Source organism: Lytechinus pictus, chromosome 4 (assembly GCF_037042905.1).
Source record: "Lytechinus pictus isolate F3 Inbred chromosome 4, Lp3.0, whole genome shotgun sequence".
In the NCBI taxonomy this organism is placed as follows: domain Eukaryota; kingdom Metazoa; phylum Echinodermata; class Echinoidea; order Temnopleuroida; family Toxopneustidae; genus Lytechinus; species Lytechinus pictus.
The window spans coordinates 25,815,926-25,832,375 of record NC_087248.1 but is presented as its reverse complement, the minus strand read 5'-3'; the positions used below and the strand labels follow the sequence as shown (position 1 = coordinate 25,832,375).

The 16,450-nt window shown below is 34.6% G+C and overlaps 1 protein-coding gene across 1 annotated transcript; it reads left to right on the top strand.

Annotated features, from left to right (window-relative positions):
- Window positions 1-7,686: 7,686 nt before the first annotated feature.
- On the top strand, window positions 7,687-12,366 carry LOC135153993 (uncharacterized). Its single transcript, XM_064099006.1, has 4 exons — window positions 7,687-7,808; window positions 9,355-9,728; window positions 10,503-10,604; window positions 11,918-12,366. The coding sequence occupies exons 1-4, from the start codon at window positions 7,749-7,751 to the stop codon at window positions 11,934-11,936; spliced, it is 555 nt and encodes a 184-aa protein (XP_063955076.1). The 5' UTR covers window positions 7,687-7,748; the 3' UTR covers window positions 11,937-12,366.
- Window positions 12,367-16,450: the final 4,084 nt, after the last annotated feature.

Sequence of the window (16,450 nt, the reverse complement as noted above, 5' to 3'; positions counted from 1 at the left end):
AAATAATGATTATTTGTTTTTCATTATTTATAAATAATGATTATTTGTTTTTCATTATTTATAAATAATGATTATTTGTTTTTCATTATTTATAAATAATGATTATTTGTTTTTCATTATTTATAAATAATGATTATTTGTTTTTCATTATTTATAAATAATTTGTTGAGTTTTCCATTATTTATAAATAATGATTATTTGTTAAATAATGAAAACGTCTACTTCATTATTTATAAATAATTTTTTCGAGTGCACCATTATTCTCATTATTTATAAATAATCATTATTTAATGTTCGAGTTTTCCATTATTTATAAATAAAGAATATTTGTTAAATAATGAAATATCTACTTCATTATTTATAAATAATAATTTTGTTTCAATATCCCATTTTTTATAAATAATCATTATTTATAAACAATTTTTACAGTTTGCCATTATATACAAATAATCATTATTTATATACAAATAACCATTATTTATTAAATAATGCCATTATTTATTAAATAATGCCATTATTTATTAAATAATGGAAAACTCGCTATAACATGCAAATGTGGGACCGCCCATGATATGAATATTCATGATGCGATTTCCTTTTTCGTGATTTTTCTTCACAAATTTTTGTCCATTTCCTCTTCATAATGACATTTCTTGAAGCAATTTTCTAGGGATATGGTCTGATTGTAATATTCTTCATTTTCTATATAACTTCGTCTTCGTAGAAATATCAAAAAGTGTAATTTTATACGATTTTTCCTACAGTTCACAATCCCCATAGGCGCGCGTGTACGGTAGGGACAACCGGTGAATCGACGGAGTGCTCTTCATCGAAATACTACGTTGGTTGGTCCCCGGAAGTGGCGGGCGGAAATTAGCCCGAATCCTCGATGGAAGTCGATCAAGTGCATATGAGCTGAGAGAGTGAAATATCAGTGTACTTGTACAGGCCCTTCTACTTTTTATAAATATTTCTTGTTGCTTTTTTTGTTAAGTTAATTTTTCCTGGTGTAGAAATAAGTTTCAGTTCTAATAATGCACTTCATATACATTTTGGAGTGTCTGTTTGAGGCATTTGGGGCGATTTCACCCTGGCCCCAAAATGCTCGCAACGACAATACGGGGGCATGATGACCCCTAATTTTTTAAAAACTTATTTTTCTATTGAAAATTATCACAAAATTCACCAAAAGTGTGCACGAAAGCCTTCGTATTTCACTTTTAAAACTCCAAAAAGTGCCCAAATGACAAGCTTGGTCGCTTCGCTGTGTCGCTTTCAACTTGAGAACGTTTACGCGTCTGCTTCCCCCCCCCCCCCTCCTCCGAAAGAAATTCTGTATACGGCCATGCTCTAAAGAGCCTGGCACATTGATTTATGTATACTTCATTTTCATTATTTTTATCTCATTATCATCATGGCCTTACGCATAATTTTTTCCGGGGGGGGGGGGGTGGGGGGAGCAGGACGCGCGTAAACTTTCTCATAAAAATCTTGAGAAAGCGAAGCGACCAAGCTTGTCATTTGAGCTTGGTCGCGTCGCTGTCTCGCTTTCAAGATTTTTTTGAGAAACTTTACGCGCGTCCTAGCTGCCCCCCCCCCCCGGTAAAAATTCTGTGTAAGGCCATGATGATAATGTGATAAAAATAATGAAAATGAAAAGTACATATAAATCAATGTGCCATATGCTCTTTTGAGCATGGCTGTTCACAGAATTTCTTTCGGGGGGTGGGGGCAGACGCGTGTAAACGTTCTCAAGTTGAAAGCGAGACAGCGAAGCGACAAAGCTTGTCATTTGGGCTTGGTCCCGTGGCTGTCTCGCTTTCAAGATTTTTTTGAGAAAGTTTACGCGCGTCATGCTCCGGCCCCGGCCCCCCTGGAAAAAATTCTGCGTAAGGCCATGTTGATAATGAGATAAAAATAATGAAAATGAAAGTATACATAAATCAATGTGCCAGGCTCTTTAGAGCATGGCCGTATACAGAATTTCTTTCGGAGGAGGGGGGGGGGGGAGCAGACGCGTAAACGTTCTCAAGTTGAAAGCGACACAGCGAAGCGACCAAGCTTGTCATTTGGGCACTTTTCGGAGTTTTAAAAGTGAAATACGAAGGCTTTCGTGCACACTTTTGGTGAATTTTGTGATAATTTTCAATAGAAAAATAAGTTTTTAAAAATTTAGGGGTCATCATGCCCCCGTATTGTCGTTGCGAGCATTTTGGGGCCAGGGTGAAATCGCCCCAAACGCCTCAAACAGACACTCCAAAATGTATTTGAAGTGCATTATTAGAACTGAAACTTATCTCTACACCAGGAAAAATTAACTTAACAAAAAAAGCAACAAGAAATATTTATAAAAAGTAGAAGGGCCTGTACAAGTACACTGATATTTCACTCTCTCAGCTCATATGCACTTGATCGACTTCCATCGAGGATTCGGGCTAAATTCCGCCCGCCACTTCCGGGGACCAACCAACGTAGTATTTCGATGAAGAGCACTCCGTCGATTCACCGGTTGTCCCTACCGTACACGCGCGCCTATGGGGATTGTGAACTGTAGGAAAAATCGTATAAAATTACACTTTTTGATATTTCTACGAAGACGAAGTTATATAGAAAATGAAGAATATTACAATCAGACCATATCCCTAGAAAATTGCTTCAAGAAATGTCATTATGAAGAGGAAATGGACAAAAATTTGTGAAGAAAAATCACGAAAAAGGAAATCGCATCATGAATATTCATATCATGGGCGGTCCCACATTTGCATGTTATAGCGAGTTTTCCATTATTTAATAAATAATGGCATTATTTAATAAATAATGGCATTATTTAATAAATAATGGTTATTTGTATATAAATAATGATTATTTGTATATAATGGCAAACTGTAAAAATTGTTTATAAATAATGATTATTTATAAATAATGGGATATTGAAACAAAATTATTATTTATAAATAATGAAGTAGATATTTCATTATTTAACAAATAATCTTTATTTATAGATAATGGAAAACTCGAACATTAAATAATGATTATTTATAAATAATGAGAATAATGGTGCACTCGAAAAAATTATTTATAAATAATGAAGTAGACGTTTTCATTATTTAACAAATAATCATTATTTATAAATAATGGAAAACTCAACAAATTATTTATAAATAATGAAAAACAAATAATCATTATTTATAAATAATGAAAAACAAATAATCATTATTTGTAAATAATGAAAAACAAATAATCATTATTTATAAATAATGAAAAACAAATAATCATTATTTATAAATAATGAAAAACAAATAATCATTATTTATAAATAATGAAAAACAAATAATCATTATTTATAAATAATGAAAAACAAATAATCATTATTTATAAATAATGGAATGTCGAACTATTATTATTTACAAATAATGAAGTATTACTTGGAATTATATATAAATAATTAGAAATGATATTTTATATAATAGTAGTTATTTACAAATAAAATGTAAATTATATATAAATAATAGTTATTATTTAATAAATAATGATTATATAACAAATAATTGTTCTATATAATAATGGTACACTCGGCGCCTCATAGTTATTTGTGTCCAAACTTACCATTGAAATAACTAAACAAAATATTCAAAACAAAATGACACGATCTAGTTTTGCGACTTTTGGAATCCCCCAAACTGCATAACTATTGCTTACTTGTTTCCATAAGTTCAGGTATAGTCCGTAATGGTGCATGACAATGATTTAAAAGAGGCATAAAAATGTTTACCAGATACGTATCCACACAATTATACTTTCGTTCCTTTCTTCATAATGTTATTCTGATGAAACCCTGCCATTTGACCATTATAAAGCTACAAGGTCCCAAACTTATTGTTCTATAATTTTAATGTGCATGCAATGATGTAATGATTATGAGTATGATATAGTTTTCATCATCATCTATATTATCCATATATAGTCCTAATTATAAGAATTATAGTTGATTAGAATAATTCATTTGATGAGCAACTATCTCGTCATCGATAATCCTTCACGGTGAGGTTTTGCGCCCAGCAGCCCTACCGAAGCTCTACCCCTCCGGATCCTGGCGATATGTATTAACTGATGCATGATGTTATCCATTACGTTAATTCTAGATGAAATAATAATAAATAATGCTATATTAAAATAAATGGACATTAAACCAAGTGTGAATTAGACAAAATGAAAATTAGACCAAGTAACAACTAGCCCAACTGGGCATAAGACCATTCTACGATTAGACCAAGTGGTCATTAGACCAAATGGATATTAGACCAAGTGGTCATTATACCATTTGGCTATTAGACGTATTGGATATTAGACCAAGTGGGAATTAGACGAAGTGGATATTAGCCGAACTTGCTGTAGACGAAATGAGTTTAGACTATGTGAAGTTTGACGAACTGATAAGAAAACTTAGTGGTATTAAACCATCCGATAATTCACCGCTTGAACTTGAAAGTAATAACCCTTTTTTGGTTGTCAAGTTTATTTTGGACGAAATGACCTTACATTTTGGGTGATGACCCTTTTTTTGGGGGGGGGGGTTAATTTCCCGGGGAAATGTGCCCCCCTTTGAAAGTCTTGGATCCGCCCCTGGTCCCCCTACTTTTGGGGAGAGATTTCCACCTACGGCTGGAGTTGTTCTTTCCTATTAGCATAGGCGTATCCAGGGGGCCGAGCCCCCCCCCCCCCCCTATTGGTGGAGAAAAAAAATACAAAAAAGGGAAAGAAAGAAAAAAAGAAAAAGAAGGGGAGAGAAAGGAGGAAAACGAAGAGGAAGAAATAAGAGGAGGGAGGCGAGTAAATAAGATAAAGTCAGGGGAAGTCTTGGAAAATAATTTTTTTTAATAGTTCATGTCAGTGTATTAAATGTTCGCTCGCGCTCGCATTGCCTGTTCGATGATGATAAGATCATGTGTAGCTTAAAATATCAAGTTTTGAAGTCAATATACAAATCATAGTTCAGCTCGGACATCGAGCTTTCATTATTTTGTATGATTTATACATTTATTTTTTAAGTTCTCTGTAAAATGTCCGTTTCATGTTGTGAATATCCTTTGCAGCTCTTTGCACTGTGCGCTCGCATTGTTTGATTTGCCAAGTATTCCTATAGATTGTCTATGTTTATTCCATAAGATTCTTTATATATTAATTCTATAACAAACTGGTTAAAACCCCCCTTTTATGACAGTTTATCAAAAATTTCGTCTCGTGATTTGTGCTCGCATTAATTATTACAAATATATCAACGCATGAATCCAAGCCTCAATGTCAACGAATTTCACTCACTCATTAGGCTTATTACATGAATAAATATGATAATAAAATTTTTATTAATTCCTATTGACTGAATTGTCCTTTTTCAGAAAGGAATATCGACAAGTGTCATATCGCGCTTAGGACGAGAAATAGGAAGATCATTTTCATTTGATTACAAATTGTCCTTAGGCCTAGAATGTCCAGGTTCGAGGTAAAAAAAAATATCAGCTCGCGCTTTGGACTCTCATCATTTATTAAGTGCTATCCACATCCACTTCACAATTCCCCTTCACAGTGCTTCATACCGGATCCAATATTTTCCGCTCTCTCTTCGCACTCTCGTTATTGATTTTCATGATAAAAAATGAAATGTATTCAGAATGTCCAGATTCTGTCTAACTCTAAAACACACGCACACATTTAATTGAAATACCCAGCTTGATCTATATTCAGAACGTGCTAATATTATCCAGTTTCAGATCAGAACATGAACAAAAAATCTGCTCGCGCTTTGCACTCGCATTAATATTGTAGGAAAATACCAAATTACCAATCCTTTTTCATGATTTATAAAACATAGGGTGTCCCATTTTTAGGTCTGAAATATCTTTTTTTCCGCTCGCGCTCCGTGCTCGCATCAATTGTTTGGTTATTTACCTATACCGTTAATGATTACAAAAAGTGCTGAGAATGTCAATTTTTTTTTCGGTCGGAATGACAAAAATTTCCAACTCGCGCTTCGCGCTTGCATTATTCAAATAGTTAAAATATGGATCGTCTTAACCCTAACTAGGCCGGGCTTTTTTGGCTGTTCTGTTCTGTTCCTCTGAGATCTCGGCCGCCGATCGCGCGAGCGCCGCAAAAATTTGCACGTTGGGAGTGTGCGATATAATCTACAAGGCTGTATGGTAAAATTCTCCAAAATAATGAGATTTTTATTTTATATGACTTAATTATGATGATTTATGCATAAATCATACCTTTTGCTCTAATTCACTAAATAAAATTTCTAGAATTCAAATTTTTGGTAAAAATATTCTTTGTAGCATTCTTAACAATGGCAATTAAAATAAACTTCGGTTTGGAAATCAATTTCTCATGTATTTTATTGTGTTATGAATTTCTTATGTATTTCTTTGTTTTTCAACCTTTTGTTTTTATTTTTTTTACCAGATTTATTGCACAACTTTTTTGAAGCATAATATTATGCTTAAAATCAATTGCTTTCAGCTATTTAAAGTGAAAATAATCATACCTTTATGAATAAGATGAGAAAACTCAATTTGCACTGACTTTGTACATAAAATCACATTTTGGAATAATTTTTGGTCTGACATGCATTTACAAAATGTTGCGTAATTTCGAAACCGCGTACCCGGGCGTCGTAAATGTGGTCTCAAAAGATGCGCAAGACTTAAAAGTATAAACTCGTGCAGCGGAATGATCGCAGATAATGTTGAGGGGAGGGGGTTGATTTTAGGGTTAATGGCTACCTGCAAACGTCCTAACAGGTCCCTTTTCGATCAAGCCAGAACCAATATAAAAAGTAGTAATTATCTAGTTACATACGCATCTTCTTCAGGTTTACTAACATTACCCAGAATGTTCATTTTTCAGGACAAAATGCATGAAACTCCCCAAATGTTTAGCTCGCACTTGCACTATCTAAATAAGGCTTGTGAGATTATTATATTTTTATGTTGTTTCATATGAATAAAGCTTAGATAAAGCTTAGGAATGATTGCTAGGACTTGTGCGTTTTGCCCCCCCCCCCACATTTTTCATGACCAAGAGACAAAGAAAGGGATAAGAAAGAAATCAAGAAATCTTGATTTTAGAAATAAAAATTTGCTTGCTCGCTTCGCTCGCTCTCAACTTCATAATAATGCTGCGTAATACGCCGTATCAAGCCCCCCTCAAGATTTTTGGCTCATTACGCCACTGAGACAACCCCCTCAAAGAAACAAACAAAAATCAACTTTGAGCAGCCGATCGGGGAAAATACATATCTGGGTTAAAAAGGTCTTCCCCTCATTGGTGGAAGCTGGATCCGTCCCTGTATTTGTGTATTTCTATTCATTCTGATATTCTACTTTATTGTATGATGATTATTTTCAGTGTACGCATATTAAATATTGTTACGAGTGTCATGTTCCTGAAAATGAAACGAAAAAAAAAACATGGTAACCTACAAATGCAATGTTAAATATATACCCTTAACAATTATCTAAATAATAATAATTATTATACCATGATTACTAAAATATCCGATCTGTGTATTATTTCGTGAATAAAATCAACGATATGTAATTACAATGCTCATAGTTACGACAAGTGATTTTAACTTTCATTTGATATTACTACTATAGCAAATAGACACTCTTGATCTCTATGCTGATCCCAGTGAACGTCCGCCTGCATTACGTCACCTCGCTCAGTTCCTTTGTAGATGTTGTAAGATGAATCAGCGTCATGATGACTTCTACTCTTCATCACCATCGATGGCCTTGACTGCAAAGGTAATATCTAGAAGGAGGTACTTACATGTAGATGTAGCAGTACTTGAAATCAAGTCATAGTTTTTTTTTTTCATTTCAGCGCTAACAACACAAACTTTAAAGGGTGTGATAACGTAAGGGTCCTATTTGTAAATCATTTTTCGTATACCTAAATATTCGGATTTGACGTTTTTTTCAATTTCTTGTTTAAATTCTGATTTGGAGTGACTGTTTAGTTGGTCGTTTACGAATATCGTGATTTCACCTTTTATAGTCAAACAACAGTTTTGACACAGGGGCATGTGCGGCTCAAACAGAGCAAGGCTATGCATGGACTTCGTCTTGAAGTCCGGTATAGTAGAAAGTGAACATCAGAGTAGGCCTGGCTACAGATTAAGCGAATAGAGCCAAATCATGTTGGTTTTTTTTATAAAAGAAAAAGAAATTTGTTCACTCTCTTCCTTCTCACATTTTTTTTTTTTTTTTTTGGGGGGGGGGGGTTGAAATGTTGCCTCTCATGCCATGTCCGCTCCCTTAGAATATTTGGTTCGTTCCACTAAATTTGATTGCACTGATATATGTACTAGGAGTGGAATAGAAATGAATTATCTTCTTCAGCCATTCATGTCTTGCTCGTATTGCACATAAATAATAATAATAACTATGATGATAATTATATATATTTATTTACCAATGGAAGCCACTTAATTTTACTGCTCTTTGAAGAGTTACATTGAATTAAAAAAAAAAAGCGAGCTTCTTTCCTGAATCGCCCCCCCCCCCAATTCGGACGCCAAATATGACTTTGTTCATTTTCACAAACTGTTTATGAAGGACCTACACATGCATCGTGATTGGCATGTAAATGAGGAATCTGATGAAGCCATCCCTTACATTATTGTATTTTGATTTTTTTTCTCTCTCTCATGACAATATAATGTTGAATCATGTTTGATTTTTTCCTTATCAAGGTAAATTTCCATTGTTGTGAACTATTTTGCTGTGAAAATGAAATATTGCATAGTGCGAACAAAAAATACAATATGGACAGACTATCTCGTTTGGCTATCGCTATGCCATGCATAAAATTGTTTAGTGCATAACTTTCTTATATAACATCCAGTTTTGATTAAATTACAGCTTCTACTCTAATTTTTGTTTCATTTCATTTTGTTGTGCAATTACCGATCTTCTGTTTGTATTCATGAAATGAAATATGTGTTTGCAAGAACATGTTGGTTTATGTAAATTTATCCTAAAAAATAATATTATTTTTTATTTTACAGGAAAGTGAATACAGAATCAACCTTGGTGTTTCCTAAAATTTATGATTAACATGATAAAAAATACAATCATAGTAAAGAAAATGGATCATTGATGAAATGGATTTTTCTTGTGATATGTTTTTTTTTGTTATAGCTTGTTATATTGTTTCTCTCTCCCCTATTCTATTTTGTTAATTGTCAGCCGATGGCATATGGTAATCATTATACATCATGTTTCCACTAGCATGATCTCTTGTCATCGATCTCTTAGGTTCGTTTCATTTATTTTGCATCTATTTTAGGATGAATGTAACACGAGCTCAACTGTTACTGATCTGACCATCAGTGATGAGACACTAGAAGGATGGCAGGATTGTGGATCGATGTTTGACAATGTGAAGAGGATCACCATACAGGTATGGGACACGATCAGATGTGACGTCATCCAGATGATCCATCTACCAGCAGCGACAGAACTAACCATTCAAACGCATAATGAGTATCGCCAGGTTTCTCTCCATGATGATCACACCTCACTACCCAATGCTCTCCACAAGGTCTCATCTCAGCTTGTCAAGGTCACATTCACAGATTTCGACATCGGTAACGATCAGGCCGAACACATCATTCAAGCTTTCAGATCAACACACGATATCAAACATCTGAGGATCCTGGGGTGAGATATCTCTCTTTTATTTCTATCATCTTTTGATTAGCGATGACTATTTATTAATTTGATTTAGGTACACCCTTTCCAAATGTCCATTGTTCGGTTCTTTATCGTGAATGATACACATACTGCTAAAAACGTAACAAGGAACGCTTATGCAACTCGGTGGACAATGTTATATAAACGATATTTTATGTATAACGTAAAATAAATACTCATCATAGAAAAAAGCTCAAATGCGTTGTCTAGTATGATCTCATGTTGTGTTTAAGCATGAAATTAAATATATGGCAATTATTTAGATTAGAGTTATTTTCCCCTTTACTATGATGTATAAATGCTCGACCGCACGTATTGACGTAATGACACATACTTTCATTTAGATACTATTCAGAATGTTCGAATGTGAATTACCGGAATAAATGATTGTCTTGCATTTATCTCGGGGCCATTTTGATTTGATGGGCCATAGACATGGATTGGTAAATGCTCTTCTGCTTAGGAATGACAACACCTTGCTTTTGTAATTCATTTTCTTTTTTTATTTTATGCAAATCTATTTTTTGTATGCTTACATTTTAACCATTCATATTGTTAACCTATTGAAGGGAATTCAAATCTTGTAGGTCCATTATTAAACCATAGTTTTGTCCCCGCCTTTACCGGTGTTTTTACTTTGCTTTCCCGAGAGTCCAAACACAAAATTTCACCATTGCCCCATATAACACAATTTTTTTTTATTCCGACGAATGCGTGTTCTTTCCGCGTTAATACTATTAGATTCATAAGATGTGGGACTGATGAGAGCTTCGATTCTTCTTGTATTGACTCCAATGATGAACATAAGATCACTGTGGAGATAGTACATGGCAAACCAGTGGGGTAAGTCATAAGACCTCATTTTATCAAACATTTCATTTTCTTCTAAATTTTGCAATTCAGGTCCCCAGATCCCATCTAAAAAGGTGATCATCTAGTTGCGATATTAACGAGTTATTTTGCATTTCTACACTTCCCAAGGAAAGCTGGCTAGAGCCCATGATAATTTCCAATACATATGAAATATAAAACCAATCACCGCCCTGTCCTTATCATTCTAATCTCATCAAAATTTTTGACAGAAAGTATGTTCTCAAAAACTTGTAGCGGAATAAATAGCTAAATATTTTTTGTCTATTAGTCTGGCCAAAATTCAAGCAAATAACATTTAAAAAATGCATTCAGGGATGCATGTGATCACAAATAAAAAAGAGATGAGAAAATGATTGTTACCAAAGTTAAAATTAAATGACCATTCAAGAGAGAGCATAGCCGCATTACTAAAACGACAAGAAGAGCTTCTAACGATACAAAGTTTTCTTTCCTAGCTTACAATACATACCTGAAAATGTAACGTTATTTTCACAATTAATTGTAGTGTAGTAAATAAATATATTCATCTAGGAATATAAAATAGGTGTATAAAATAGGTATATAGGTATATAAAACTCTGTGTATATAACAATTTATCATAAATATTTATCCATTGTATAATTTGCACTTTTCAATCTCCTTATACTTTGAATACGTCACTAATTCAAAATCTCGACAGCCTTTACAGTCAGATTTATCCAATACTATTCACTTACATCATAAATCATTCCGTTCCGCTTTCACGTCTACTATATCTTAAGCAAATTTTGAACCTTCTGCAATTAAAGTATTTACAATTATTAGAAAATATTCTGCTGATTTATATCAATCACAAAGTATTAATGATTGTGCATTTGTTCATACTTTGAATATTTATATAATTCTATTTTGATACTGTTATGTTTTTTAATGTAAAAGTTCTGTACAATCCAGCTCTTGCTGCGAACAGTCTTGAAATAAAAAAAAACCCATTATTATTAGTATTATCTAATCGCGTTGGAAACCTATTAAAGTCGAAATTAATGCCTTTTCATACTAGGTATTATTGCTGTTCGAAAACAAGCCGTCCTACATAATCAAATTGTGTGTGCGCGCGTGCTCTCCGTCTCTCTCCCTCCCTCTCTTGATTTATCCACCTAACTCTGTGCATAATTATTAATGTCTTCCTATTACTCATCAACTTCTCTTTCGCCATTCCCTCATGTTCTTATTTGTTATCCTATTTCACAACAATCTTATTAATATGTATGTATCTCTCTCTCCTCTCATACACCACTATACAGTAAGAACTTTCCAAGATGAAGTTGCGGCATCAAGATCATGAAGAATCAGACGATCCTAATACCTTGGTCACATTTGCTACGGCCGCCGTAGATTCTAAAATTTCTACGGCGAGTAGCAATTCTACGGTCGCCTCAGAATTTCCACGGCCAATTACTCCAGCGGTCACATATGTTACGGTCGCCGCACGGCGTATTGTTAAATTTATGGAAAAAAAAATCTGCGGCTGACGTATGTCCTTGAAATCATGACGTACGATCGCCCTAGGGCGACCCTGCGCTGGCCGTAGGGTTTTGACAAATACTACGGCAGACGCGAGGTGGCCGCAAGGCGCCCTTACGGCGGCCACAGGGGGACTATACAGTGAGTATACCATGAATTGCTCGTCAAACTCATCATGATATTTTACATTAGACATTTCATTTCAGAAAGTTTTCAAAGTATCGCACCTTGCCCATGCGCGTATTCTGGGCGGGAGGGAGGGGGGGGGGTTCGGGGCCCGGGCTCCCGGGTAGGCGAAAAGGGGGCGCCAAAAGAGGGAGGAAAGAAAGGGAAAGAAAAGGGAGATAAAAAAGTAGGGGGAAAGAAGAGAAAGAGAAAAGGGAGAAAAGAGAGAAGAAAACAAGAAGGGAAAGAGAGAAGAAGGGGAAAGGGGGGGGGGAGTAATAAAAGTGCGGGGCGCCAAATTGATGTTCGACCTAGGAAGGGGGGGGGGGGTCGCCAAATTAATGTTTGACACTGATCTGACGACTATACTATCACTAATGTTCGACCTAGGAAGGGGGGGGGGGGGCAAATTCGACCTTTGGAGTGATTCGCGCTCGCATCGAATGATTAGTTAGATGGACATCCTGTTAATTATTACCTAAATTGCGTTGAATGTCTAATGAGAAAAAACCCAAACAATATAAGACGCTGAAAACTAGTGTAAACTGTGATATGAAAGAAAACAGTTGACATTTCAAAGTTGTTTTTTTTCATTTCATTCATTTTTATTTCCAACATATTATATTTTTCTTCGTACAATATTACATAATATACAAGCAATGAAATTGCATATTTTTCGTACAAAAATGTTAGTTACGATAATAATACTAGCAGGTTTGAAATGGAGGAGGCTGCTAAAAAAAATAGCTAGTAGGGTGCAGCCTCCTCATAAAAAAATGTTCTTGTATATAGTATATACCAAAACAAAAAACACACAGAACGACAACTTGAGCATCCTTCTCACTTATTGGCCCGAAGCTCATGAATAATCTCCCCATTAATGTACGTGAGGCATCATCGTTATATCTGGTGTTCTGTATGAAATTATCCCCCTCTGTTAATTTGCATTATCATATTGTGTTCAGATTGGTTTAAGTCGGATTGTAAGCTTATTTATCAGGATCATTTAAATTTACATACATGATTATCGACCCGTTATATTTAAGCTGTATATTCGCCGATTATCTCTTTATTTGTACGTATAATTAATTTTTCGTAATGGTGTTTTCACTTTCAATTCCTCTGTTGTTCTTTTTTCTGAGATATCTTGTATTTCCCCCTTCTTTCTTAGCGCTTTTAAACTTTTGTATTAAGCGCTCTATAAATTTTTTACATCAATATTATTAATATAAAACCAGTTAAAAAAGAAAATGATAAAGATAGATACATTTGGTTACAGTTACATAACAATGGCTTTGCTTATTCTGATGGTAGTGAAATTCAAATGGGGGAAGTAATGAAGTGACGTACTCACTATTTCTTGTGAATTTCTTAAAGTTGAATTAAGAAGACGATTCCAAATATTGAGATATTTACATTAACAGCAACCTTACAACCCCCAAACACTAATAGGTGATTCGACCCCCCATTTTCTTTTTTTCAAAATAGTGAATTTGAACGATTTATCCCTAAGGGCCCATTTTCCCTGAGTTCGCTCCTGCAATGCCTACCGAGACGGGTGTAGTAAACAAGGCAGTGCCGTTTTGTGTACTATGCACGTACTCCTTCATATGGAATAACTGCAGTTGAAGTTGTATCTGCGAGCCATAGAACTTGCAAATAGGAAATGATTAAAATATTTGTGGCCGTACTATTATTCCAAATATGTGAATTCCCTCAGAATGATACCATAGACCCTAAAGGAATAATTTCAAGGTGAATAATATGAAATTTGATCGAGATCTTCTCACCAGTCGATAACGTAGCAGACGTGTTATTATGACATATTTATCCGCGTGTGACGCGGCTCTTGCAAAAAAACACAGTTGGTTGCGGAATTGCTTTGTGCCGACCGGCCGCCCGCTCCGGCGCAGCTAGCTGTCGAGCTACCGTACCGTTCTTGTTGTCTTCAACCATAGAGATGTATACTAATTACTATATATCTTTCTGTCTTCAACTCACTTCCGAATTGCGTTTGTATGTGTGACGGTGACCCCTAGCGTAATTAAATATAGAAAACAACTCAGAAGGCCGAGAAAGAATACTATACGTTTGGTTCAAGATTGTTCTGTGGAATGAGCTATGAGTGGAAATGATCCAGAGGATATAAAAAGTGGAGTCAAAGACAAAAGAAAAAGAAGAAAAAACGCCAGGGGATCGCTGCACGGCCATGAACTAAGTCGACATACCAGACCATAACAGTACACTCAATGCCTGGGTGTTGTGTGTACTAGTATTATGCGTTCAGCGCGCGCTGAGCTAGCCGCCGGAATTACTTTCCAGCTACTCACTTGATTGAACATCGTGATAAAATAAATGAGAAATAATGAAAATATCATTCAATAACTCACTGTTTGCTATCTTACATCATGATTGAAGAGTTCATGGTGGTTATTCATACTGTTTTTTATACAGGGAAAGTAAAGATTTGTACATATCAGTCCTATTTGTTTGATTTGAGTTGCTTTGAAAAAAAAATGTAAAATATCTTTCTCTCTCTGCATAGCATTTCTGTATGACATTCAGGCACCTCTTATACTAAATTCCCCCGGTGACGTCACACTCTGAGTGACTTTTCTGTACACTCGTCTCTCGGGCTCTGACAGGTGGCTAATTTCATAGACTTTCAAAGCAAAATATCGAGAAGGCAGAGGATTATTGTGACATGCTATGTGTTTGAACAACTTATATATACTATATATTGTATGTAGAACCTATATTTATGGAAACTCACCCCCTTCTTAATTCAACTTTAAGAAGGTATGAAATGCCTTAGTGTTCCTCATAATAATACCAACATGCTCGGCGCATATCTCTGTCAAATAACGTAAAACGGGCTTTTGTTCCTTGAATAAGTTTCATCGCCATTGGTGCAACCTATTGTTGTATATTGGAAATGCTTCCTAAATTAAAATATGAAAACATATCCATTCATTGTGATAATAGCATTCAAAATAAATAGTGAGTTTAAGTTACTATCCTGCTTGGAGTATAACTGTTTTGTGGAAAAAAGCGATACTTTAAACCAATATAACATTCCTATTTTACATCCGATTTTCTTGAAATGTCCAGCGTTACAATTTGTCGAATCTTCTTATTTATTCAAATTCATTTTTTGTTTGAAGGGACGTGCCATTCAAGTTTTTTTCTCCCCAACCGATTAAAAAAAAATAGTCGAGAGTAAGAAACCAACATGGGCACGGCGACTGGAACACCGCCCTTACCATCGAGGCCTGTATTTGGCCGATTATTGTATTTGCTGTTACTGTTGTTTCAGATATATGTCTGTGAAGGACAAATCCACCCCAGACAAGTTTATTATCAATAAAAGAAAAAATCCAACAAACATACACTGAAGATATCATCAAAATCGGATGTAATGTAAGAAAGTTATGACATTCTGAATTTCGTTTTTTTTTCTTCACAAAACAGTTATATTCACATCTTGGTCGGTACGCAACTGAGGGGAATGATGACATCACCCACTCACTATTTCTTTGGTATTCTATTATAGGAAATATTCAAATTTGTCTCCCTCTTGTCATGTGAAATTTAGTTGTATTCCTCATTTTGATATGTGGAATTAACTTTGTTAAACATTATGTGGTTCAATCAAGATTTACATTATTGTCAATTAAGTAAACATTGAAATATTGTATGATTCAAACAATAAAAAAGTGCGTAATGGACTACATCGACTCTCTCAATTGTATATCACTGAGTTATGCACATAACTGTTTTGAGTAAAAAAAAATTAAAATGTCATTTTTTTTCCATCCGATTTTTGATGAAATTTTCAGCGTAATGCCCAGTCGTTAGATTTTTATCTACTAATTCAAATCAACATTATTCTGAGGTGGACTCGACCTTTTTTTCTCCCGATCAGATGTAAGCTTTCTTTAAGAAATTAATGGATTTTCGTTCACAATCATTTTTTTATACCAGAAACGATATGCTTATTTCTTGTTTGAACATTTATTTACATTGATTTTTTTCACATTGCTATGATCCTGGTTAGAAACAAGTAATCATTTTAATGTGTGATATGAGGTTGAATGTTGTATGTACACGTCCTTTGTAAATAGTGTATAGCTACATGATTTGTAAAA